The sequence below is a fragment of the Carassius gibelio genome, chromosome B21 (genome assembly GCF_023724105.1).
Source record: "Carassius gibelio isolate Cgi1373 ecotype wild population from Czech Republic chromosome B21, carGib1.2-hapl.c, whole genome shotgun sequence".
NCBI lineage: Eukaryota > Metazoa > Chordata > Actinopteri > Cypriniformes > Cyprinidae > Carassius > Carassius gibelio.
The window spans coordinates 9,851,973-9,878,549 of record NC_068416.1 but is presented as its reverse complement, the minus strand read 5'-3'; the positions used below and the strand labels follow the sequence as shown (position 1 = coordinate 9,878,549).

The window sequence follows — 26,577 nt, the reverse complement described above, 5'->3', positions numbered from 1 at the left end:
TATTCTTCAAAAATGTATTATTTATCAATTTACACAAATATAAATATGATTGAGGTGATTCCAAAAGATGTAAAAAAAACAGCAAAGCCTTTAGGCAGTTATTTATATTCTACAGTGGAGTACAATGGAGTAGTGTGAAATCAATCCCTGAGAAGCAATTATATTTATAGCATCTTTTGGGATCACTTTTATGTGCAAGTCCATGCATTGAAATAGAAAGACCATTTTGATGTTGTGAAAAAAAAATGAATTTACACGGTAATGTGATGATTTTCATTTAGAATATGAGATACATCTCAAACCTTAAAGGTGTGTATGGAAAAAAAAATCTCTGATTGAATGACTATTTGTAGTTTTTTTGTACTTGACCTTACTTTACAGCAAACCATGTTTTGTCATTTAATCGTATGTACAGTATCATTGAAGATTTCATCACCTAAAACCATTTGGTGTGAAAGCTTAAGCTCAGTATTCAACCGTCAAGTTCTGCTGTTTTGTTCTGTCATCCATTATGGCTTAAAGGTGTAATATATCAATCACTAGTCTTCATTTTTCGCAGAATCCAGAGGAAGTGCTGCTCCTGTTGGTTCTCCGTGCTGACAGGTTACCAAAGTAACCAAGAAACACAGATATCATGCACTGCTGTTGCTAAGCTGCCGAGGAAGTTCTCGCTCCAGTGCATTTGTTCACCAGGCCTGCAAAGGACACTGCAGTGACAACAGAGAATAACAATTATACACCATAAAGACCCATACAGATATGCAGTTTATGTATATAGAGAGAAATGTCTGTATAAAAATCTCTCCAATTTATTTTGCAACATGGAAGTACATTACTTCCTGTGAATGTGCAAGACTGACCTGCTTGCTGGAGCCCAGGTGTGTGATGCTGCTGGTGTCCATGGTCGCATATCGAGATGGATGAGAATACTGGACAGCTTCTTGTTTGGGAGAGTACACTGAAAAAGACATGCAAAATGTTTTGCACATCGTTATTCAGAATGAAAATGTTTTCTGTTGTCATAGGCAAAGAAGCGAGTGTATTTACTGTGTGACTGTGTGAAGGGCTGCTGGGAGATGTGGGCTGTGGTCAGCTGTGTCAGGCTGCTGCTATGAGGGAACTGCATGGGCTGCAGGGTAGTGAGTCCAGACACGCTGTTGATGACGGGCACACTCTGAGACTGCGGAGATGTCAGACCTGGAACAACATAAAAATGATCAACGTGTTCAAAATAAGATAAATTTCACATATATCAGAATTATTATAGTTAATTAAAACTAAACTAAACGATAAACAGATTTTTTCCCTTGAAGGAAAACATTTTGAAAACAAGAAGTGCACATTTTGAGCATTTAGAGAACATTCAGAAATACTATATAATTTAACCTACTTGTAATAAGATTGTAGTACATTTTAAAATACCCAGCCTACAGTTACTTTTTAATTGATAACATGATTACATATTCTTTTTTAGTAAGTGTTTTATTGTAACTATAATTAAAATGATTCATAAATTTTTTTAATTATTGAATTATTAGCTTTTCATTAAATTCACAAACTCCCTGCAGTTCCTTCATGAATCCCATTTTGGGAAACCTTGACTTAATGTAATGTGTAATGGACTTTATGCTGTTAATAACAATGAATGAAATATATTTTTATATCAACTGGTACAAGATTATCCTATTTATATCAATGTGATAAATGAGTTAGACCAAAAGTAATCAAAAGGTAGTCCTAAATGTGTAATGAAATAGATTTAATTAATATATATATATATAAATGGGGGCCACATTCTACATTTTTCAGCATTTTAAGGCCATCTATGTCTATCTATCAGCTGTGTTCAACTATGTCTCTGCCTTTCTCTCACAGAACAACCTCCTTGACAGCAACCAGTCTGGTTTCAGAGGTGGACATTCAAACGAAACTGCCTTGCTCTCAGTTGCTGAAGCCCTTAGATGGGCAAGAGCAGATTCCAAATTTTACCCTTATCTTGCCAGATCTGTCCGCTGCTTTTGACATGGTTAACCATCAGATCCTCCTTTCAACCCTACTGGCAAAGGGATCTCAGGATCTCAGGAACCGCACTCCAGGGATTTGAGTCTTATCTCTTAGATGGGTCCTCCAAGATATCTTGGAGAGGTGAGGTGTCCAAGTCGCAACATCTAACTACTGGGGTGCCTCAGGGCTCTGTCCTTGAACGACTTCCCTTCTCTGTCTAGCATAATTAAGTTCTGTCTATCAGAAACATGGCTTTTCATACTACTGCTATGCTGATGACACTCAACTCTACCTCTCACTCCATCCTGATGATCCGACAGTAGCTGCTCGCATCTCAGCTTGTCTAACAGACATTTCTTGCTGGATAAAGGACCATCACCTTTAGCTAAACCTTGCCAAGACAGAACTGCTTATGGTTGCATCAAACCTATCGTTTCATAACAAGTTCACTCTCCAGCTGAGCACATCAACCATAATTCCTTCAAAAACAACCAGAAACCTTGGAGTTATGATTAACAATCAGGTGACTTTCTCAGACCACATTGCTACAACTGTCCGATCCTGCAGATTTGCTTTATTCAACATCAAGAAGATCAAGCCCTTTCTTTCGGAACATGCTTTAAAACTCCTTTTGTTCAATCTCTTGTTTTGTCCAGGCTGGACTATTGCAATGCCCCCTTGGCAGGTCTTCCAGCCAGTTCTATCAAATCTTTACAATTAATCCAGAATGTGGCAGCAAGATTCATTTTTAATAAGCCGAAAAGAATACACATCACACCTCTGTCTATTAATTTGCACTTGCTATCAATAGCTGCTCGCATAAAATTCAAGGCATTAATGTTTGTCTACAAAACCACCACTGGGTGGTCACTGCTTCAGACTTATGTGCCCTCTAGAAGCTTGCGTTCTGCAAGTGAATGTCGCTTGATTGTGCCATCCCAAAGAGGCTCAAAATCACTTTCATGGACTTTTGAATTAAATGTTTCCTCCTGGTGGAATGACCTTCCCAACTCAATCTGAGCAGCTGAGTCCTTAGCCAAAGGCCTCTAACACTAGCTTGCTCTATGCCTTTCCTATTCTATATTTTTATTTATTTTATATATTTTATATATATATAATATTTATTATATGATTTAAAAACCCTTGCTACTTGTACTGCATTAAGATAACTGAGACTTGTTATAGCACTTGCATATCATTGCTCTTTCATTGATTTTGATTGCTTCCACTCTCCTCATTTGTAAGTCTATATGGATAAAAGCAATTGCTAAATGACTAAATGTAAATATCTATTACATTCTTTTTGTGCCAAAACAGTCAGATTATAATTTGACGTGTTAGTTTGAATCCTTAATCAGGATGATTTTGCTATTGTACCTTTAAGACTTGAAAATGAACCTGTAAATGGACTCTGTTATGACTGCCTGACGTCTGTTTACTGGCTTAGGCAAGAGTGCAAACATGGACTCAAATGCATGACCACCGCATAAAACATGTTCTTGCATTATTGTGGTGGTCACACACCTCAGTACTCAAGAGGCTGACAGAATGACCTTCAAACCTCTGTCTTTAAACCAGTGTTATCATTCAGGTAGCTGACAATAAACATGTTTATAAGATCTAACTAGATCACCAAGATGCTTATCAAACTATTACTGCTGCGATCAAAACATTGTTTAATTGAGAATCCAAACCGGGAAAGCAATAGTGGCTCAACCAACCCTGCTTGGGGGCAGGGCTTAGTGTTTGATTGACTATTGCAGTGGTTCTCAATGTGTGGGGGCCATAAGCAGAAAAAACGTAAAATAAAAATAAAAATAGGTTTAAAGGGAGGCGCAACCAAAAAAGTATGAGAACCACTGGACTAATGGAAGTAGGGGAAATTTGAATAGTTTTGGAATAATATTAATAGAAAGCACCATGTACTTTATTAATATGAATTTTCTGTATTTATTTTTACCGTATTTATATGTATTTTAAGTTCACACTTCATTGCGTTATGTCAGTTACTCTGTGTCCTGACAGAAAATTAACAGTAGATTTTCCTTTTTTTTTTAACAGCACGTCAAAATAAGGGCTATAAAATCATGTGCACATGGAGATGCATAAAGGATATATTAAAAAGTGCAATCAACTTTAGAAATAGAACTTTAAAAATGCTATAATAAAACCTGTTTAACTGTAAGTTACCTTAACATATATATTACTATGTAAAGATTAAACTATGTAAATGGATTGACACTGTATATGTAATTTACAGTAAAATATTTTTTTCTTACTTATGGATGGGAGTTGCAAGTAAAAACTATGAATGACTATATTTACACAAAAAAAAAACTGTAAAAGGACATTCATTTAGGTAGTTCAAGTAACTTGGTATACTAGTATTACAGCACCACCTAATAATATGTATAAGTTGGCACCAATGCTTTAATACCTGAAACATTGTCACCATATTTTTTACAGTGAATATCTGGCAACCACAGCTGCCATTTCTTTACTGTAAATTTAACACATACCACAGTTTAAGAACAACAATGATGTAAGATGAAGAAGAGGGAAATAAAAAGGGGATCCACTCACTTTGAGCAGCCAGGCTCATAATGAGGCTCTGTGCTTGCTGATGATGATGAGACGACTGAGACAGACTATGAATGTTGGTCAGAGTGCTCACAGGAGGCAAAACTCCACCAGAGACTGAGATCTGGACACACACACACACACACATGCAGACACACAATGTAAATACACATAAGGTACACAAACACTTACTTTCCTCTGGTGCAAGACACTGTTTTGGACTGTGAGTGCGCACTAACATAACATTACAAATGTTTATTGGGGGGGCCAATTCATACCAGCCATAAAAGAGAATAAATGCACTGCCTGCACATGCTAGATCAATGCTCTCTTTGACCTAGTTGAGTCGGTTTTCAAATAAAGGCGACTTTATCAATCATGTCCGTAAAATGTACATTGATCTCTGCGACTACATGCTATTTCGGGTTGAGAAAAAGGCTGGTAGTTCCAATACTTTTTGCATTATAATGTGGACTCAAAAACAGATTTTGCTTTACCATTTTGGCATCCGTTGATAGCAAGCCATGGCAAGGGTCCAGACTACCCGGAGACACCTGTTGCAATACTGACTGGCTGCTACCATGGTGACTGATGGTCGTCGAGGAAGTGACCTCACTGGTTCCTTGTTGACTGTACCTGAGTTCTGCATTGAAAAACATAAGAAACATAATTTTTAGGTGTATTGCTGTTCACAGTTAATGCTTTGACAATTAAAAAAGGTTAATTTTGTTGCTCTGACACACTGAAAATGGCGAGAAAATAATCGCCATTAGTCGTACATACTAACCTGATACTGTCTATCTTTATTTGACCTCTTTGTGTAGCTAGCTATAAATGCGGCTAAAATGATAAGAGTCTGCAGTCCAAACACTGAAGGGCCTTTATCGGACCGTCTTTTCCTTCAATGCATTATCATAAACATAACTCAAAACTGATTATGCTAAATGTTGTGCCTTTTCTTGCTCTGGGCAAACAAATACAATCAAAGAGCTTTTGAACAGTTGGAGGTCAGTGACTGTAGCAGAACACACAGGTTGAGCAAACACGCTGTTCTCTGACTCACTCGCTTGACGTAATATTAATCCATTCGCAAACATTCTGCAGAATTCGGTCCATTACACAGGCTGACAGTTAACAGCTTTTCAACAGAACGGTGTCTTTTTGTAGTTGTCAAAACTAAAATGAAGCGTTTTGATTTTATTATATTGGCATTTTAAGCTACTGCGTGATCCTTCTGGGTATAAAATACTTTTTTCCAAACAGCTATCGATCTTCTGAGGGAGAGAGTGTGTGCTGTACTCCCTCCCAGACACAAAGCTCGAACCTTGACTTGACCCTGGTTTGACCCTAAAGATTGCAGTGAGCGATTTTATGTCCCTCTATTTCACATGCGTCTGCGGGTGCGGCTGTGTGTTTTGTTCTCAAACTAATGGGATGGAGGAATTCCAATAAAACACACACACACACACACACACACACACACTTACTGCATATTTAAATTATTTAAAATTAAAATAAAACTGAAAATACAAAAACAAAACCTGTGATAGTGTTTAAGACTTGGTAGAAATCAGATCATCCAAATTCAGATATTAATATCAAGTGTAGACAGAACCTGTGAGGATTTGCACAGCAGTGAAATCTTACTGGAATCTGAGCTGCTGTGATGGTGATGGGTATGTGATGATGGATGGGACAACAGAGGGTTCATGCTGTGGGTTGGATATGTATCCATAGCCAGCTTCTGTCTGAAGGCTTCCTCCTTACGTCGATTAGCAAACCAGTTGTACACACGAACCTCCGTGACCAGGTTAGATCCAAGCCCATGTGCTTTAGAGGGCGACACACCCCTCTGAACACACTCTGCCCTGAAAACAACCCAAAAAATAAAGAACTGGCATTTGTACAATGCATTTTTTTAAACACATGTAAGATATTTAAATACAAATGTAATTAATGATCAGCACATTCTTTGTATTGAAGTGTGTGTGTGTGTGTGTGTGTGTGTATATATATATATATATATATATATATATATATATATATATATATATATATAAAGTAATATAATAAAATGCTAAACATAAAAAAGTATATTACATTAAAGTAAGAAACATTTAATTAATGCCACTTTGTTTTAAATTATACACACACACACACACACACACACACACACACACACATATATATATATATATATATATATATATATATATATATATATATAATATACACTTTATGCTGTGTCCTTGGTTTAGTTTAATTATATATTTAAGAACTGAGTGATATTAATTAACTACATTTACTTACTATATGGTTAGGGTTACTTTCATGTGATTATGCATAATGTATTGTTATTATAATACAAAGTACATGTAATGTTTAACAAGGACCCCTTAAAATAAAGTGGTACCAAATATTTTTAACAAAACTAAATCAATATCTGGAGAGAGAGAGAGAGAGAGAGAGAGAGAGAGCATTACCTGTTGCATTCCTCTACCAGCGCTTCCCTTTCTTCTTTGCTGGGGTTCTTCTGTCGATCATAAGCCTGGTAGAGTATCTCCTGAGATGCTGGACCCCATTTGAAGCGGTTTCGTCTCATCCTCTTAGAGCCTGGCTCCCCTTCATCTCCGATTGGTCCTCCAGAACCTCCCGCAGTCCCCGAACCGTGTCCGGTATGATTGAATTCTGGGAAAAAAAACAGGACCTGATCCTGACTGCCTGAGTCACTGGGGTCAGAGCCCTGAACACGGTCGAACTCTGCGGAAATAAGAGGGGGACACGATTGGGGCAGAGTAAGGCACATTCATGACAGATAGTGCTTGGATGGGGCGGCCCAGAATGAAGGCGCAGTTTTGAGAAAGGTAAAAATGGATCCAATAATGGGGCCTACAGAGCAGAGCTCACATGATACTTCCTGACCTGGAAAAAAGGGGTCCTTCATAAAATAAAAAAGGCAATTCAGAGTAAATAAATAACAAAACATGTACTGTCTACACATTTATTTATATGTGTAATTTACTTTTTCTGAGTGACTTCTAATCTATCCAACCAAAGTCTGAGAAACAAGGGGATATAAAATGGATAAAATAAAAAACATTCACAAACAAGACTTTTAATATTTATTTTATATTTAAATAGATCATTTCTAATGGAATTTATAATAGTGTATGTAATACAATAAAAAAATAAACACATGTTTTGCATGTATAGTTACATATAAGTATTATATAAAATATATAACAACATGTAGGCTAATAACAAAACATTAAAACCAGGTGGAAACAAATAATTACAAAAATAAATAAATATAGCTTTAAAATAAATAAATAAATGTCACTTGGCATGAAATTTTAGTAGACTAGTACACAATGTAAAGAGATTCATTCATTTTAAGCATTGCTATAAATTGCCCAAATACTTGAATGAACACTTTACAATATGGTTCCATTAGTTAATGCATTGACTAACATGAACTAACAATGAGCAATATACTTGTTATAGTATTTATTAATGTGACAGTTAATGCTAGATAATGAAATTACATATTCATGATAATTTCTCAGGTCTGTTAAATAATATTAACAACACAACTTTTGTTGTATTGTATTGGTAAATGTGGAAATTGAGATTTGAGAAACACGAATTGAGATTGTTAAATGTTTCCAATGTATTTTTCATTTCTCTTTCATGTTAACAAATGGAACATTATTTTGAAGTGTTAGGAAAAAAAAACAGTCTGCATACTTTCTTATGTTACAGATGGTAAAGAGTTAAACATCATGTTAGGAGGCTACTTACGTCTTTCGATTTCGCGCTGTTTCTGGACATACCAGGTGTAAAGCGCGGCTCGTTTGCTCGTCTTCATCGGCGTGCCTTTATTGAGGTGCTGCGACAGGTGAGACTGATTGAGCCCCGTCACGTCCACCACCTCGCGCTGAGGAATATTGTGCTGCTGCATGTAGCCTTTGACAGTGCGCGCGACGCGCCACGGGTCCCCGCTGCCAAACACAGCAGCCAACGCTATTATGAGCTTTCACAAGTAACTTTTAATTTTATGTCTTTATGTCATTTATTGGTGTAAAATTATGCCTTTCTGTTTTAAAATGCCTGGAATAATGAATAATATACAAACCTTTAAAATATAATTAATAATCGTCATGCAATAACACTGAATAATAATAAACAAAAAAATTAAAAACATTATAATATTTCAAAACTAACTCGAACATTTAACAATTTATCAATTAATGCTGTCTAATTTAGTAGCTATTAGTCTTGAAAGTTTTAAAAAATAATTTCTAAGAGACTTTTCCTCCTATAAGTCGACTCGACAGTCATTTGGAAATAAAATGCTAGATGTTTATAGAAGAACTGGTTATAGGCATGCAATAAAATAATGAAGAAATAATCATGTTAAATATTATGCACAACATGATATACATAATAATATTATTAGGCTATCATTTGTTCTGTAGCCTATAGGCTAACTTACGTAAATACGATGACTAATTGACTGACGACTCTTAATTAGGCTATATTTGTGAAATACATTTGGTCCTAATTAGCCTATACGAGTCAAACGCTGGTGATTGTTTTAATACGTGTAAAATGTGTGACGGATCAGCCAGTGTTTGTTTGGGGAAATAACCCCTCACATTAGAGAGTGCTGAGGATGTTGATTTAAGACTATAACTTTGGACAATGAATAACTACTATCTTTTCCCTCTATTCATACGACATTGTGTATCTTTCTGTTGATGATTTATAGAAATAAATTAATAACAACTACACGTGGTTTCGTTTTGACTTTACATCAATATAGGCCTATGTAATCTCGTTTTACACTTTTAAACAGGAACATTTCGATTTTTGCCTAAAGTTACCAAAAACAAAACCAAAAAATGTTGTAAATATTATGTAGGGAGGTATTAAAACAATATAGGCCTATATAAAAAATACCGAAGTAGACCTAAGGAAAAAAATGAAATAATAAAATGATGCACTAGACTACATCAAAACAATTTTGGTAGGCCTATTGTTTTTGTAAAATTATTATATATATTTACATGTAAAAAAAAAATTGACTGAAATAGGATATCTTAATGGTAAAAATTGACGCTGCTGTTTATTACAGAGGAACTACATTTCAACTGAAAAATAATAACAATAGTTTAGTTCTTTTTCATTGTTTTATAGATTAATAAATAAATAGCAGGTACACTTCAATCGAACTTGTTGCCCTGAAATACCTGCATATAATATTTCAATAACACGCCATTTAGTTAATAAATCGAGCATCTGTATGTGAACTCACGCCAGCATGCGGTCGACCTCCGCGCGCTGCTCCGCCGCCTCCTCCGTGTTGAGGGACTGCAGCTCGCGCAGGATCGGCGGCGTGTCGAAGTCATCCCCGTCTTCCGAGCCTTCGTCACCGGACAGTTTGCCCCCTTTACCCTGCCCGCTGGTTAGAGTCAGAAACACCGGCTTGGCATCACTGGAGTCGCTGCCGCCGTTGACACTCGACGGGGAAAAAGGTTTTTCCATTTTTATTCCGAATTCTGCAGGACACGGACACAAATCCTCCAGAGCCTGGACCAGCACATCCTTCGTGACCCCCGAGTCCAACAGCGCGCTCAGGAGCTCCTGCTGAAGCGATGTCAACTTGGACACCATGTCAGTAAACATCAATCCGGTCTCGCTGAAAGCCCTCGCGCCCTCGGTAAATACACGTGTCAAATTAACTGAAATGAATAATGATTTTGAAAGGACTAGAAAACACCAGACCAAAGTTTCTTTACGAAAAGTTGTACAGTTGTCCAGAGCACGAGCGCACCTGCTGAAGGAAGTCGTTCCACGTTCCTGCTGGGCGGAGCTGACTTCATGCTCATTGGTTGGTGCACCTTATGCAAATGAAGTTTACTCGTTTATGAATATGCTAATATAAACGAGGAATTCGTAGCTGATATATATATATATATATATATATGGGTTTAAAATGTTCAGTGTTGATGTGTTTGTTACCTCCGAGGTAGCTTAGTAGGCTACTTTTTTTAGAGGATGAAACAACTACATAAATCTTTAAAGTAAAGCAAGCAAGCAAGAAGGCCTGAGTGAATAATAAATCAATAATTAATACTAACATTGTAATAAATATATAAACATTGTTATTGTTAATATTATGATTATTAATGTAATACTTTTGTTTTTCTTGTTTTGTGGTTTAAATATATACATTTTATAAGTCTTAAACCTCCAAGCTTAAACTTTTCTCTTCGAAGGCAGCTTATCAGTAGTCCCAATACAAAAAAATTATAACAAGAAGAATTAGTAAAAGATAATCACATAGAAACGAACCAGATTTTTTATTATTCCTAAACCCCTCATTCTTTGTAACTTTGTAACTGTTCTTTCTCTCCTCCTTTCTTTCTTTCTTTCTTTCTTTCTTTCTTTCTTTCTGGAAAGAGATATCTGACTTTTTAGGCAAGCACACTAATAAACACATAATCAGCAGTAAATGTGAGAAAAATTTGTATTTATATATTTTTAGTGCTGTCAAACAATTAATCATGATTAATCGCATCCAAAATAAAAGTTTATGTTATGTGTGTGTACAGTGTATATTTATTATGTATACACAAGCACTCATACAATATACATTTTGAAAATATTAACATGTCTTTACATGTATATAAATTAGATTATATAAAAATATATTTAATACACAAATTTTTCTTCAATATATACATGCATGTGTTTTTATATATACAAAATAAATACACACAGTACTCACAGATATGATGTAAATACAATTATTTTGGATGTGATTAATTGTGATTAATTGTTTGACAGCACTATTTGTTTTTAGACTGAAATAAAATTGCTATCAAAAAAAATCATCATGAAACATCTGACAGGCAAGTCATTCATAAGACCAAATCTGCTGCTGGAACAGAATTTTAATGCACTCTGCATTTCAACCTTTCTCACACATTTTGGGGACTGGTCAGTTCTCAATGATTAACAGCAGTTAATACCAAACTTACAGAAATTACATATTTTTTTCCAGGATGTGAAACTACTTCTCTTGTGAAAGCTGCAGTGGAGTGTGACTGTATCGGATGAATAATTTGTTCGTTTTTCTCTTCGGACCAGGAGGTTTTTATGTTGTATCAAAAGCTCTGCTGTCACCCTGACAAAGCCTCTTCCTTTTCCTCCACTGATAATGTTTGTACATATGGCTAATTTGCCTGCAGTTTGAACCCAAAGGTATTATTAATGTCACCCAGCCATCAGAGTTGACCAGCAGGCATCCATTCACAGATATGTGATTGAGGGATTGCAGATATATGAAACATCATACTTTTATAAGATGAGCTGGAATATGCTAAAATAATGCTTTTAGTAAAACTTTTATAAGCTGGGGAATCAGTGACCAGAAAGATGAGTTCCGGTCAGTAAGCTGGACCTTGACTTGGATTCAAAAGGACACATAAACACTGAGATACTGAGAGCCTGACAGAGATGGAGAAAAATAAAGATTTCTGTATAGAAATGACATTTGTTGAGTGATAGTTGAGGCATTTATTATCTGTGTTTGCAGTGACAGAATTGTGTCCACAGGTGTTGCACCATATAAAGACTCCGTTCATAACTCTGTTAGATATTAACTTCAGTAATCTAACCTGCATGAGCTTCCTTTTCACGATGATGAGCAATGATTATGATTGTTTTGTGTTATAAAACAGCCTAGTGTGTGAATACACATGCCGCACATTTTCCTATTAAAATTTCCTGTAATATTTTAGGATAAATTATGACCAAATTCAAGGTTTTGTTAGATTTTCAGACTATAATTTTGCATTTTTTCTTTTCTTTTCACTAATTATTGTAATTTTCTTGTTGATATGTTAACAATAATTTGAACAAGTCTGGACTCTATATATTATTCACACAATCTGATGAATGTGCAAGTGCACATGGTAGACTACAACTGACTGAAAGCTCTGAGCATTTGTCAAAATTAAAGTGACTGAAAGACATCAGGTTCATTTCCTTTAAGGAGACAGATGAGCAAATGAGATCAGTCGCAGAGGGAATAAGGAGTGTGAGTGGAGTTACTCTCCCAGAACTGACTGCAAAGCCCCCGCTGATGCCATAATTGACCTTTTAATTTGTGCAAAAAATAAAAGTCTATCATCAAAAGCTGTCTACATGCTTCTTTTTAAAATAAAACACATTCTACATTTGTTGTTTCATGGTAAAGTTCCCAGAGAATGATAAAGTATTTCCCACTTCTTTTCTCAAGTAAAAACCAGTTTAAACACTATATCCATGTACCAATTTACATGATTGTAATAAAGGCCATCCCTTTCAACTGACTTTTTCTGTCTATAAACTTTTGACCCGCACTCAAGGCAAAAATCATTTGACATTTGATGTTTTAAACTGCACAGACAGAACACCGAATAGCATTATAACACATATCATTCAACAGCTACAATGCTGGACTGTGGTTTTACAACACAGTAAAGAATTCATGAGTTTTTATGGAGACTTTGATGGCTCCTGAAGAGGGGTCAAACTCTGACAAACATAAATTTAAGGAGGAGAATAAATGCAGGCAAAGCATGTGATGTTGGCACAGTACCAGACACTTTAAATGTCTGAGAACTCAAACTACAGCAAATCTGAAGTAAATCCATTTTGATTTCAGCAGGGATTCAACATCCCTCAGGCTTTCACTCAGCTAAATGGTAACTCGGGTTAATCAGGTATTGCTTAACTAATGCAATGCAAATGTGACAACTAACACCAACATGTGAACATCTATTATCTTACGCAGCATGTATATATAGAGGTAAATGCAGTTTGAAGTAAAAGATTTTAGCATAAGATTTTAAACTGTAGCATATTTAAGATGAGAAGTTTAATTCTTTCTTTTACTAATCAGAAACATATATTAGTGTTTTAAAGATCCTCATCCAAGCCTAAGAGAGTTGAAGGTGTTTTACAGGTCCTAATTGTCCCTCATCTCTTGGGACCCCCAGTGGGAAGAGGGGGATGAGGGTGAGCGCTCAAGGAACAGCCGTGTCTGAATCAGCATTCCTCCCTCCCTCCTGTTAGAGACGAGCGGACTCTGCCCCGCTGAACCTCACGCTCGCTTGATCTGCTCTTCACAGGAATCACACGTCTCACCCTCTTCTTCATCCTGATTGCACTCCTCCTGCTGATACTCTCTCATGCCTCAGTGACCCCGAGGCCCCAGAGGGCCAAAGTCAATCAAGGTTTCACGTCAAACTAAAACTCACGGCTAATTTCATTACAGCTTTTTTTTTTTTAGGTGCTATCTTTGTTTTTACCGTTCAGATACTTTCCCACAGATTATCAGTTTTTCAGTAATAACAGCATATTAGGATATGTTAATGAACATTTTAAAAAAGATTTTACATCAGCATATTGCTCGCCCACTTGTTGGTCTTTTCACGTTGGACTGAACGAAAATGCAAATTCATTCTTTGCCACTAGGTGCCGCTTTTGGAGCGGTAAAAATCGTGTTTTCCCCGGTAACTCTGTACACAAAGCAGCACTGCGCTCACAAACGCTGCTTTATCAGGCATAACAGAAGTGCTGAAATTAAAATGTTACCAATCAAACCAACCACTGGAGATTAGCCTCACACAAATGAGGATAGAACCAAAATATGAACATTTCATTACTCACAGTAGGGGCGCTTCAAGTGTTGATAAGTTGCATTCAAGCGAAATTATATGAATTGTGGGTAGTAACTTATTAGGCCTCATTATTAGTTATTTCTTCTTATCACAGTTTTTTTTCTATAATGATATGTAAGAGTTATATAAATAACTGTTTTGTTTACAAATAAGTTTAAAAAGCAGTTAAACATTTTTCTTTCTCAAAAAACAAACAAACAAAAAAAAAACTACTTTCATAAGTTCGCAAAATCTTCTGGTTTTGCAAAATCACGCAGTCAGGCGGCTACAATTACACAGAAAACGGAGAGGCCACACAGCTCCTTGAGCACTGGATTTAAAGAAAGCATTTTACTGTTAATGAGACATTCAACATTACTGTACAGTATAAAGGCAGCACTCGATTTGAATATTTATCAGAAAACAACATTATTATACCGGTTACTAAACACTGGTAATGTATAGCTGTGAAATATTGTCTTCATCATATCCAGTAGCCTTCACTAATGATTGATCCTGGATGTCTCGGGGGAGAAAAAAAATCAAAACCTGGAAGACTGTGTAATGTCATTTCCATGTTTCCATTTTTAGTAATGTTCACCCAATATAGGAATTCCCAGACTTTTTTTTCACCTAAATCACTTTATAAATATTTAGGTGAAGTCCTCCTGAGATTTTAGGCAATCATTTCAATCATTTTTACACATTCAGATGTTCACAGCTCTCTGATGTTAGTTTCTGGTCACACCGACGTCCAGGAAAAGAAAAGCAATAATTCATCTTTTTAAGAGTTCAAATGTTTTGTTCAGAATGTTTTCATTTAAAATTATTTATTTTAAATAAATTTTTATGATTGATTTATTAGCTTTTTTATCAAATCATGAACCTTGGTTTGGAAAACCCTAATGTAATTTAATGTTTAACGTACTTAATATTATTATGACATATATATATGTGTGTGTGTGTGTGCGTGTGTGTGTGTGTATATATATATATATATATATATATATATATATATATATATATATATATATATGTATATGTATATATATATATATATATATATATATATATATATATATATATATATATATATATATATATGTATATGTATATATATATATATATATATATATATATATATATATATATATATATATATATATTCAGTGATTTTTTTCTGGTCTCGTTCCATCAGATATTCTGTGTCTATGAAGAGATGTAGTGGCAACCTTATGATTAACCTAATGGCTGCTAATACAAGTTAAAGATTCAATCCTAAATCAGAATGACCTAGAAATGGAAGTTACAGTAAGACCAGTTTTTTTCTCAATTACACGGGTATCAAGTACATACGTTGCCTCAGGGGACAGTTATTACTTACTGTAAGTTGCTTTGAAAGAAAATGGTGAGTAATCATGATTCACATTTTCACCAAGAGATTTGTTCTGCTCGCAGAAACCCAGTCATAGCCTTAGTCCTAACACACTGAGAAAGCCGAACAAACCTGTTATCTTATTAATACATTTCAGAGCATGAGATGTCAATATAGTTAATTAAATTTAAGAAAACTGTATCACTTAAACAAACAAACAAAAAATGTTGAAAATTTGCTTCAAAAGTTATGCCACTTTATATCATATTTAGACTTTTCAGGTTTGGTGCAAAGGGTTAAAAATAAAGCATTTTGGACATTATTTCAGCTTGGTACCCAATTTAATCTTAAAATAGACACTTGAATGATAAATAAATAATATGTTGTGGAAAAAAAAATCACCCTATGCGCTTGAGAAAACGGAAAAATAGTTGATCCTCTACACATATTTGGCCATTTTTTGCAATTTTGTCCAGAAATAAGGTCAATATGTTGTCAAATGTCAAAAATATCGATTCCATTAAATTCCTGGGGTCAGAATTGTATGGGAAAATGTGTAAATTTGTCTCTGTATGTTGTTTACTTCTAATGTTATGCCACTTTCTATATCACTTTTTGATTTTTCGGGTTCCGGTCGGGTGCAGCAAAGGGTTACAAAAGAACCCTTTGGGACATTATTTCAGCTTGGCACCTGGCAGATTAATAGAAAATAGACACTTTAAGGATTTGAAAAAATCAGGTGGCATAAAAAAAAGCCGGGGGTGCGCGTGTAAAAGAAATCGAATCAAAAACCGTTACCGTACCGGCCATCTTTACAGTGTCCAAATAGAGGCTTTACTATGGTAACCAGGAACCACGTCCGAGGTCAACCGGAAATGGACGTTTTTTAAATTAAAAGTATTTTAGACGAGTCGTTATTGTAAAGTAATTCTTCACAATAAACTGCATTTTGAGTGGGTTAATAACACCGTATAACTAATTCAAACCGTGCGGCTGTTTTTTAGACTAAAAAGGGATCTAACGTTAGCTGGAGAGGGAGATTTTGATGACATGGACTGAATCAATCACACGACCAGTAATAGATTTAATATGTTAAATGTATTTTGGTTCCGTTGCAGTTGCTGTTCTTAGATACAACGTATTATAACGTCTAACTCATTTATCAATATATTAAATTGTACATAAAAATGCAAGTACGCCTAAATGATTGCGCACATGTCTTTATTTTTCTGAACTCTGTCGGCTGGTGAAGGGAGAAATAAAATACAACACAGTCTGGCGGCACCTGCTGGGGGTAATTCTACCAAAACTCAGCCTAAACTTGTATAATGACACATTTAACAAACAAGCAAAACATAAATAAATAACATTTTACAAATCAATTGCGAATGTTTTCGTGAAACTGTAATCTATTAAAGGTAATCTACAAATAAATAAATCGCATTAAATAGAAAGGTTCTGTACGTTTTGTGTGTTATAGGCAGGGCTTGGGTTTATCATATCATATCCTACTCTTTTTTTTCTGTATTATACACACCCAAGTACTACAATTACTGCAAAAAAAATAAATAATAATAATAAAAAAAATAATAAAAGTACACTTTTTTATGGGTCCTTTTTAGTATGTCTGGGTAGTAACTGTAGCTTGGAATATATTCAGAAATGTCATGCAAATATATTTGCAAACCATGCTTATGAATTTGTGTGAAAATAGCACTGCTCAAAAAAATTAAGACAATGTTTGAAACAAACCCTGCGTCCCAATGTGCATAATATCCACCCTAAATAGTATTGAATTGTTGTCATGTTTATTAATGTTTGTACGTATAATGCAGGGAAATGTTTTTTTCTCCCAAACAACATAAAATATTTACTTAAAATATCTCAGAGGAAGGTAATGTTTCAATAATAATTGAACAATACATTTACCTGTTTACAGCATTTGTTATTTTTATGATTTAATTATCAGCTTTTTATCCCCTCACAAACTCGCTACATTTCTTACAGTAAGCAGTTAGAGAAACTGGTGCATGTAACGTTTAATGCATTGAATATATTTTCTTTCTCTTTGCTTTTTTATATAGGAAGGTACATTTAATGGTGTTTTTAAAACAAGTTTGCTAAAAAAAAAAAAAAAAAGTAAAATAAACTACAAGTAATCTTAAAAAGTAGTCACATTGCACAGCCAAACACGAGCCAAATTTTTTTTTTTATTAAGTAGATTAAAAGATTATGTTACTAACTACAGTTGTCTTAATGTAATCAGTAATTAGTGACTGACTATAATTTGTGACATACTGTATATATATATATAGAGAGAGAGAGAGAGAGAGAGAGAGAAAGAGAGAGACACAAACACAGTGTTTATTATGTAATTTAATTGCAAAATAAATGTAATTGTAATCAGTAACTGGGGAACAAAATTGTAATTAAGTAACAGTTGTTTATGAAAATGTTAACTCTTACAAAAGGGGTTAAATCTGCATATAGTCGCAAACATACAGGTTTAATTGACTCTAAAATATGAGACACCAATGTTTTACTAGTTTAAAATAGAGAATAGGACACATGCTTATTCCATAACTCTTTTATTTCCTGTTTGGGTTATGTATATGCTTTTTTTTTTTTTTACAATAACTGTTTTATTCCAAGGCATTATTGGATGCCAGTTTTTCCTATAATAGTTAACCAAAGATTTGACTTTAAAAACAGTATCCTAGCTATTAAACAATTTCTTGTTATGATTTCAAATCTGTTTTTAAGCTCAAAACAATCTCAAAGTAAAAAGAGGTGCTGTCTGATTTTGTGACAGGAGTTCTACTGTAAGATGAACAGTGATTAACAGCTAAAAACTTTAGAAATTTAGAAAAGTACTCAAGAAGTAATCAAATGTAATCAGTCACATTACTTAAAGTAACTGAAATAGTTACAGTTACTTATTGCATTTTAAAGAGCCCCTATTATGGACTTTTGAAAAGGATCTTCCATATAGTGTGTAACACAGCTTTAAGTGAATGAAAACATCCTGCAATTATTGAATCTGAAAGTGCACTGTGTATAAAGTTAGTATTATAAGTATTATATTATATTATAATAGTATTATAAAGACCCGTCTTTTCAACCTGGCTTACACATAACATACTAATATGCTTTTAATATTCAAATCTGTTAAAGGATTTTTAGGCTGCATTAATTAGGTAAACCGGAACCGGAAACACTTCACATAACACCCTATGTACTTTCTACATCATTAGAAGAATGGCATCTACGCTAATATTTTTCTGTTTCTCTCTTATTCCGAGGTCACCGTAGCCACCAGATCCAGTCTGTATCCAGATCAGAGGGTCACTGCAGTCACCCAGATCCAGTACGTATCCAGACCAGATGGTGGATCAGCACCTCTACATCCCTGAAAGAGAGCGGAGACCAGGACAGCTAGAGCCCCAGATACAGATCCCCTGTAAAGACCTTGTCTCAGACAACCATCGGGACAAGACCACAGGAAACAGATGATTCTTCTGCACAATCTGACTCTGCTGCAGCCTGGAATTGAACTACTGGTTTCGTCTGGTCAGAGGAGAACTGGCCCCCCAACTGAGCCTGGTTTCTCCCAAGGTTTTTTCTCCATTCTGTCACCGATGGAGTTTCGGTTCCTTGCCGCTGTCGCCTCTCGCTTGCTTAGTTGGGGTCACTTCATCTACAGCGATATCATTGACTTGATTGCAAATAAATGCACAGACACTATTTAACTGAACAGAGATGACATCACTGAATTCAATGGTGAACTTCCTTTAACTATCATTTTGCATTATTGAGACACTGTTTTCCTAATTAATGTTGTTCAGTTACTTTGATGCAATGTATTTTTTTTTAAGTGCTATATAAATAAAGGTTACTTGACTTGATAAGATCAAAGTGTTTTTTGACCTTGCATGCATGTCAACCTGTTATTGGGGACTCTCAAAATCAAAATATGAACCTTTCATAACCCAAATTAGGGCTTCTTTAAATAGTGTAACTTATATTATATTTTATATTTCCAAAGTAACATTCCCAATACTGTATATACTTCAACATATTATACAATGGTTACATACTTCTTTTATTTGATTGTTTTATTTGGTAAGTTGTCATTCACAAGGCTTCGTGTGAAGTCCTGTCTCGCACTGAAGCCGTTAAGTACTCTTCTGTACTGTCATCTTTTTTTGTTTCAAATCAAAGTTTGTAATGTTCTGATTCACCTTGTAGCTGGTTAGTTTGATTAATTGTTGATAAACTCTTTAAGAAAGTGTCAAAAATACTTCAAATACTTGCACTTCGTACCACTTGCCACCACCCCAACTGACCGTTTCAACTGGAAATGTCAACATAAGAAAGAAAATGTCAAAATCTGTCATTCTTTAAAAGTGAGAAATATTTAGATTTTTTTCCTGCATGTTTTCAATTTATGAGTGTGGTGCATGCAATTTATGCTGTATAAAATAATGTCTCCTCAGACTGGTTACATCACTGCATTTGAAAGCAGACAGCAGTCCGACCGCATGTACAGAGCTAGAGAAAAGACTGAACTCATCACTGTATTAAATATTTAGAGTAGGAATGCCACTCAGCTGGGAGGGCTATTGTGTCATGACAAAGCAGTTTGCAAGGTTGACATGTTTAAATATATACACATAATTCATAAAAGGGCAAAAATGGTTATAAAAGCACCAAAGGCTTCAGTAAATGTGTGTCCTTGAAGTTCAAGAGGTACTGTATCACAATAATGGCTCCTTGTTTCCAGACAGGTTTGCTCATTAGTAACTGAACCCAGCCTGCATTCTCCCTACCTCAGCAAAAGAGCCCTTGTCTCCTGAGATAGTGAAGTTTGTTCAAATCTGGAGCTACACTTCAGTAAGAAGCAAATGAAGACAATGGATCATGTTACATTATAATGCAAAAAGCGGCACTGTAATTTCATTTTACATCATAAAACTGGGGTTAGGAACAGTCATTAACTAGAAATGGAATGCAGACAATTCTGTTTGGATCTACAATAATCATAATAATTAATAATTAACTTTATACCCAAAATATGCATGACATATCATTCTTTAATATAATTTAAAGGCAGCGGTCAAAGCATTTTGTACAACTTCAGTGCAAAACAAATTTGGACTTCGAAAAAAACTAACAAAAAATCATCTTGTTGCGTTAACTCGTGCAACTACAGAAAGCAAAAAAAAGTTACTGTATTGCAACATGTACAAATTAAATAATATACACGGTCCATGCATTAATGCACAGCCTCTATAGCTAAATTCATGAATGTGTATGTGGGAGAGAATGTAAGCGTGTGTGTGTGTGTGTGTGTGTGTGTTTATGTAGAGTGTGGCTCGAGCCATCAGTGTGTCACAGTCCAGGTTTGGAGTTGATATCCAACTTTCATGAATGACAGCGGTTCCCTCAGCCTGATTTGAAGAGCAGAATAGCCACTTGACCCAAGTAAAAGTAGATGAAATGCTTAGTTTCATGTGTCACATAACTGCCAAAGTTCCGTCCCACAATACAATGCCATGTCGGATTATACTTCTTATCGAACTCCTGTTGAAAAGCAAGAACAGTAATTTATACTTTTACTAGGAGCAAGAGCATTCCAGGAGTCCTGGGCTACAACAACAGTGTATAGTACCATATTAATGCATCTACATACTTTATGATGTGCATATTGCAAATACATTAAAATAATGTACACTTCATTAAAAAGTAATGTTACATAATACATTTGGGGGATGGGGCCAATGAAAGGTTTAGCTAAGCATTAGTTTCAAAGTATTGACGTGTATTACAAAGTTAAAGAATATTTTTTTGAGGTATTTTTGTTTCTACTATTTGAAATCAAACAGTTAAAAGGAATGGTTCACCTAAAGATTCAAGTTTACTGAAAATTCTCTTATTCTCAGGCCATCCAAGATCTCATTGTAACAGAATTGGAGAATTATAGCATTACATAACTTGCTCACAAATGGATCCTCTGCAGTGAATGGGTGCCATCAGAATGAGAGTCCACACAGCTGATAAAAACATCACAATTCATAAAGAAATTGCCATGTCAAGTGGAAAGCTGCATCTTTCAAAAAGAACAAATGCACCAACGTGTTTTAACTTTAAACTGTCACTTGTCCAAAATACAAGTCCATAATCAATAATGCTGCTTCCTCCAGTGGAAAAAAATGGTTCCCCTGTTGTCCTCTCATGTGAAAATCCACCTACATAGTCGTTTAGAATGGTTTTTACTTATTAACAGTGCGGTGTACTGTATATTTCTCTCCTAAATCATATGAGATGACTTCACACAGGAGAAAGCAATATTATGGATAAATGACTCATATTTAGTTGGAAGCAAATATTTGAAGTTAATGATGTTTATTACAAGAACGTAGCTTTAAGCTTCTGTTTTTATCAGCTGTTTGGAATCTCATTCTGACGGCACCCATTCACTGCAGAGGATCCACTGGTGTGCAAATAACGTAATGCTGAATTTCTTCAAATCTGTTCTGATTAGAAAACAAATTGGATATCCTGAGGGTGAATACATTTTCATTTTTGGGTGAACTACTCATGCTGTTGAATCTTTCTAAGAATGAAGATGAAGTAGGATATATATATATATATTTTTTTTTTATAAAGTCTGTGGAGGTGTCAATCACAAATATTCTGTGGATGGGTGACCTTTTTGATATATGCAGCAATGTCCTTCTCAATGTTGTACTTCTCCATGGCCTGTGTGGCACAATCCACTGCATCCTGCTGCATGTCCTCCGACATGTCAGCGTTCTTTATTACTGCCTTCCTGTCAGTCATGATGGCTGTGAATATGAAGAGAAAAGGCAAAGGGGATTCACTGACAGTCTGGTAAACAGTCATAAGAACGATGAAGAACCTTGATCATATCGCTGAATCAGCTACTTAAAGCTTTCTTGTTTAACAGCGCCACAAAGTTACGAGGGGAAAAGGTATTTAAACATCAGAAAAAGGAAACCTTCACCTTAAAGAACTGCATTTCTCATTTAAAATCATGAAACGGTAAATTTTTTGTAAGTTAACAATGATGAAATCTCAAAAACTTAACTGCATTTGGAAAAGTTTGAAATATTCGCACACAGCTATCAGTTACATATAAAAATAGGGCCTGGCTCACTGTAATCGCTTGTCAGCTTTTTTAATGGCAAATTCAGATGTAAATGGTGTGTTCTGGGACCTGTCTGAGTTTACGGATTCATCTACCTTTCCAATCAGCTTATTAAGGAACTAGTGCATTCACTAAAAAGGAAAGGTGCAGTCATGATTTGACAAAAAGGAGGCCACCTCAATCAGCTCCGTCTCCACAAGACTCCTAGTGTTGGGCCCAGGAGAGGGAGAAGGTTGATCAAATCCATTCAGTGAGGAGGATATATGAGAAACCAGATCTTAATCCAGCGATTTACTGACATGAAACTAAACCAAGGCCAACCGCATATGCAACCAAGAGGTCATGTACATCAGACACATTTCAAATCACTTGCATTCAGTAAAACTGACATTTAGAGTTAGAGATTTACCAATATAGTTTGGGATGACTCATAACTATAGGTTATTCTGAAGCGGACATGTGTTGTTTTCTTTTATCCATCCTTGCTTAGTATGCAGTAACACTAAAACCACTCATAGTTTAATTTCCCTAAACAGTTTATCTATCAAAACATGCCAGCACAGCAAATTTGGCTCAACCAATTGCATAAGTTTGGGGCGGGAAGATTTGCTTGACTGACCAATAGCACACAGTTGAAAAAATTGGTCAAGTAACTGATTTGATTTCTGCTTCTTGAAAAAAGAAAAGAAAAATATATAATAATAAAACTTCATTAATTAAATGTGTACAATAAAAAATTATCACAGCAGTTATTTTTAAACTGAAATGTTTTTTTTTTTTTTTTTGCTCCTGCCCTTGCTTACTATGCCAATAAAACTCAAAGCCATTTGTCATTTAATTTCCCTGAAAACTATAATTAATGTGGCACTTTAAATACATCCCAACAAAATTGGCTGAACCATTCACATAAGTTTAGGGCGGTACTATTTGCTTGACTAGCCAATGGCACATGGAAGTGTGTTTGGAAAAAAAAAAATAGCTCCCTATTAAATGTATAAAAAATTATAGAAACTAATGCATTTTAATTTTAAAATTTAATTATTAACAATAAAAACGATTGATATAAAAATATTTGTATAACCATTATTGCTACTATTATTGACAAGCTAATAATTTTGACAACTACAAATGTTTTTAACCAAACATTTGCTAAAAGATTTGTCAGCTTAGTAGAAAAGTGTGAATATCGGCAATAATACTGGCCGAACCGATAATCGGACTTTTTAAATGATAACGTACAAGAGCAGAATGTCCGAAGCAGTTACATAAGTAACAGGATGCAAGAGTTAAGAATTAAATTTCATTGGGCAGAATGAAAGTGAGAGTAAATTATGCTGCAAAGCACAATTAATAATTCACAAAGCACAGGTGTCTGTCTTTGATAAGGTCATGGAGAGGGAATCACACAAAGCTGATATAACTATGTGTTGCAAGCTTTGGCTATTTTACAAGACAAATTGAAGTAACTTTCACCCAAGTGCTGCCATGTCAACAAAATACTCTGGTGTCTAGAGATGAGTTCATTAAAGTCATACGGTGCTGATGTCTTCAGCATCTGCTCTCAACGCTCTCGCGATCGGAATTACGTAACATTTTTCTCCAGACGCCGAACAGTTATAACTTTCATTTCACGCCACCGCCCTAATTATTCTCTACAAAAAACATTTTACGCAGCTTATTTCTTCCCAACAGCGCCTCAAATCCAACAATTACAATTATTTAAAGGCGAATTGCTTCAGAGTACAGGCAGAGGCGAGTGCTGCGTCCATGATGCTTCGTTTGAATACATTTACTAAACTTCCCAAATGCATAAATGTTTTTTTTTTCTCTCTGTCACGAGCTACATGGTCAACACTTCGGATGCATGCATAGTAAACAAAAACACATAGCTCACCCTCTCTTGATGCGGTTACTCTGGAATACTGTTTAACGCAGGCTGTTTAGAGCCGCTGTGTTCACGCTCGACTTACTCTTTCAGTCGTAACTCGACCCATGCGGCTGCGCTCGTAACTCATACCCAACTTCGCGTCACAAACCCGTGGAGACCCGCCCACCGCACTGCACCGGCTCTCTGATTGGCTCACGTCGATCCTCTCCCCGCGTGTTACGAGCGTTTTCCACTAGCTTCTCACTGCCCGCATTTTATTTCATCCCACAATGCACCAGGGCCGTCTGGACTCAGAACCTCACATCATCAGGCCAAAGGTATTGATTCCTGTGAACTATTATCCAATTTGTTTACCACACTATTTGAGAGGTCAAGTTTCTACGTCACTTACTGGTTACTAAACATTATGTTCACTGTCTTAAATATTGTTTACATATGGAATCAACCAAACATTTCATAACATCTCAAATACATATTTCAACATACTAATCTACACCTAAGACAATATGTTGGTTTGTGTGCCAAACTACTTGTTTAATTTACTATGTACTGACCTCCGAGTCTTCCATAAACACACATGATTGTATCGGTCAGTGAGCATAGTTCTAAAATGAAGAAAACGGAACACTTCAATTGAACATTCAATCTTTATTTAAAGAAGGGTGAAAGAGAGAAAAAAACACCACACTACAATCTAGAAATATAAATTAGCCAATTTTGGGGAGAAAGAAACACCACTGCCAACACAGCAAATGCCAACAAATGTTAATTGAAGTTATTTTTTTGAAACCCTAAATAAACTACAACATCCCCCTGAATATGTGCCTATTATACCACCCTCCCACGAACTCCCCCCTATTTACCACACTCCTCATGCCGATTCCATCCAGCCTTCTGGTTCCTTGCTCTGCTTCTTTTATACCAAAAAAAACAAATCTCTCAAAAATAAAAGAGGCACCTGGATCCCTTCTGCGCGCATCAATGGGGCTCCACGAAAAAAGAAAAAATGAATTTGGTTCTAGAGAAGCCAATTATGACATCAAGTATCCTTTAACTGTGGTTTGGTGGGGGGGATGCGGGGCTGGGGTTGGGATCCTCTCCTATGGTTCCCGTTCCCGGTAAATTGATCCCGCTCCATGTTTGTATCCATCCTTATCCTAATCCTAATCCTGCTCCTGATCCTGAACTGATCCGGCTCCAAGGATCGGGACACAGTGAGCCCCTCCTCCAATCCAAACCTTTGAATACCAGCAAAATCAAAGAGAGGGAGGTAACAAGTTAGAATCACAGCTAAATAAAGAGCTTCTATTATTGAAAGCTTCTAAAAACTGATCATAGGAGCGGTATTTTTAATGTATTTTCTCCTGTGTAAATGACAAAAAGGATACCAGACTATGATATGCTCTCGAAGAGGTTTAGAGCACCACCTAAACACATTAAATTGTGCTTATTCATTGGAAAAACAAGCAAATCTAACCTAGAAAAAACAAGACAAATACACAATTTACATGAGAACAACTGCACATGGCAAGACTATCTTGTCTATAATGATATATCTACATGGGAGTTCAATAGTGGTCTAATCCCAACACATTTTAGACAACAGGCAAAAATGTTTTTGTATTTAAAACGAAACACCCAAAAACGAATAAAAAATGCTGTCTTGATGTATGCACAAGCAACATCCAGACAGTACACATGCATGCTTAGCAGCAATGACCAGTGAGAAAAGGTAAATTAAACAGGGAAGGGGAGTGTTGTGAAGGGAGGAAGAATGGTAAAGCAAAACTAATGTTACTGAACTAAGAAAATCCAGAGTACTGGAAGTTTGTAAAAAAAACAACTG

At 35.5% G+C, this 26,577-nt stretch overlaps 2 protein-coding genes across 4 annotated transcripts; both read right to left on the bottom strand.

Annotated features, from left to right (window-relative positions):
- Window positions 1-10,436, bottom strand: LOC127986508 (hepatocyte nuclear factor 1-beta-B). Of its 2 annotated transcripts, none has more exons than XM_052588781.1 (9): window positions 9,902-10,436; window positions 8,386-8,585; window positions 7,068-7,272; window positions 6,232-6,452; window positions 5,082-5,227; window positions 4,588-4,708; window positions 1,048-1,197; window positions 861-958; window positions 1-707 (listed from the first exon to the last, which is right to left on the bottom strand). In XM_052588781.1, exons 1-9 carry the CDS (start codon window positions 10,270-10,272, stop codon window positions 687-689), a joined length of 1,533 nt encoding a protein of 510 aa, XP_052444741.1. In that variant the 5' UTR covers window positions 10,273-10,436; the 3' UTR covers window positions 1-686. The 2 variants fall into 2 exon arrangements, with proteins under 2 accessions (XP_052444741.1, XP_052444740.1); XM_052588780.1 differs by having other exon boundaries at window positions 7,068-7,344; window positions 9,902-10,435.
- A 10,311-nt stretch (window positions 10,437-20,747) lies between these two features.
- dynll2b (dynein, light chain, LC8-type 2b) lies at window positions 20,748-26,540 on the bottom strand. 2 transcript variants are annotated; one of them, XM_052587741.1, is made up of 3 exons: window positions 25,595-26,540; window positions 22,384-22,520; window positions 20,748-21,255 (listed from the first exon to the last, which is right to left on the bottom strand). In XM_052587741.1, exons 2-3 carry the CDS (start codon window positions 22,513-22,515, stop codon window positions 21,118-21,120), a joined length of 270 nt encoding a protein of 89 aa, XP_052443701.1. In that variant the 5' UTR covers window positions 22,516-22,520; window positions 25,595-26,540; the 3' UTR covers window positions 20,748-21,117. The 2 variants fall into 2 exon arrangements, with proteins under 2 accessions (XP_052443701.1, XP_052443700.1); XM_052587740.1 differs by lacking the exon at window positions 25,595-26,540 and adding an exon at window positions 24,738-24,900.
- Window positions 26,541-26,577: the final 37 nt, after the last annotated feature.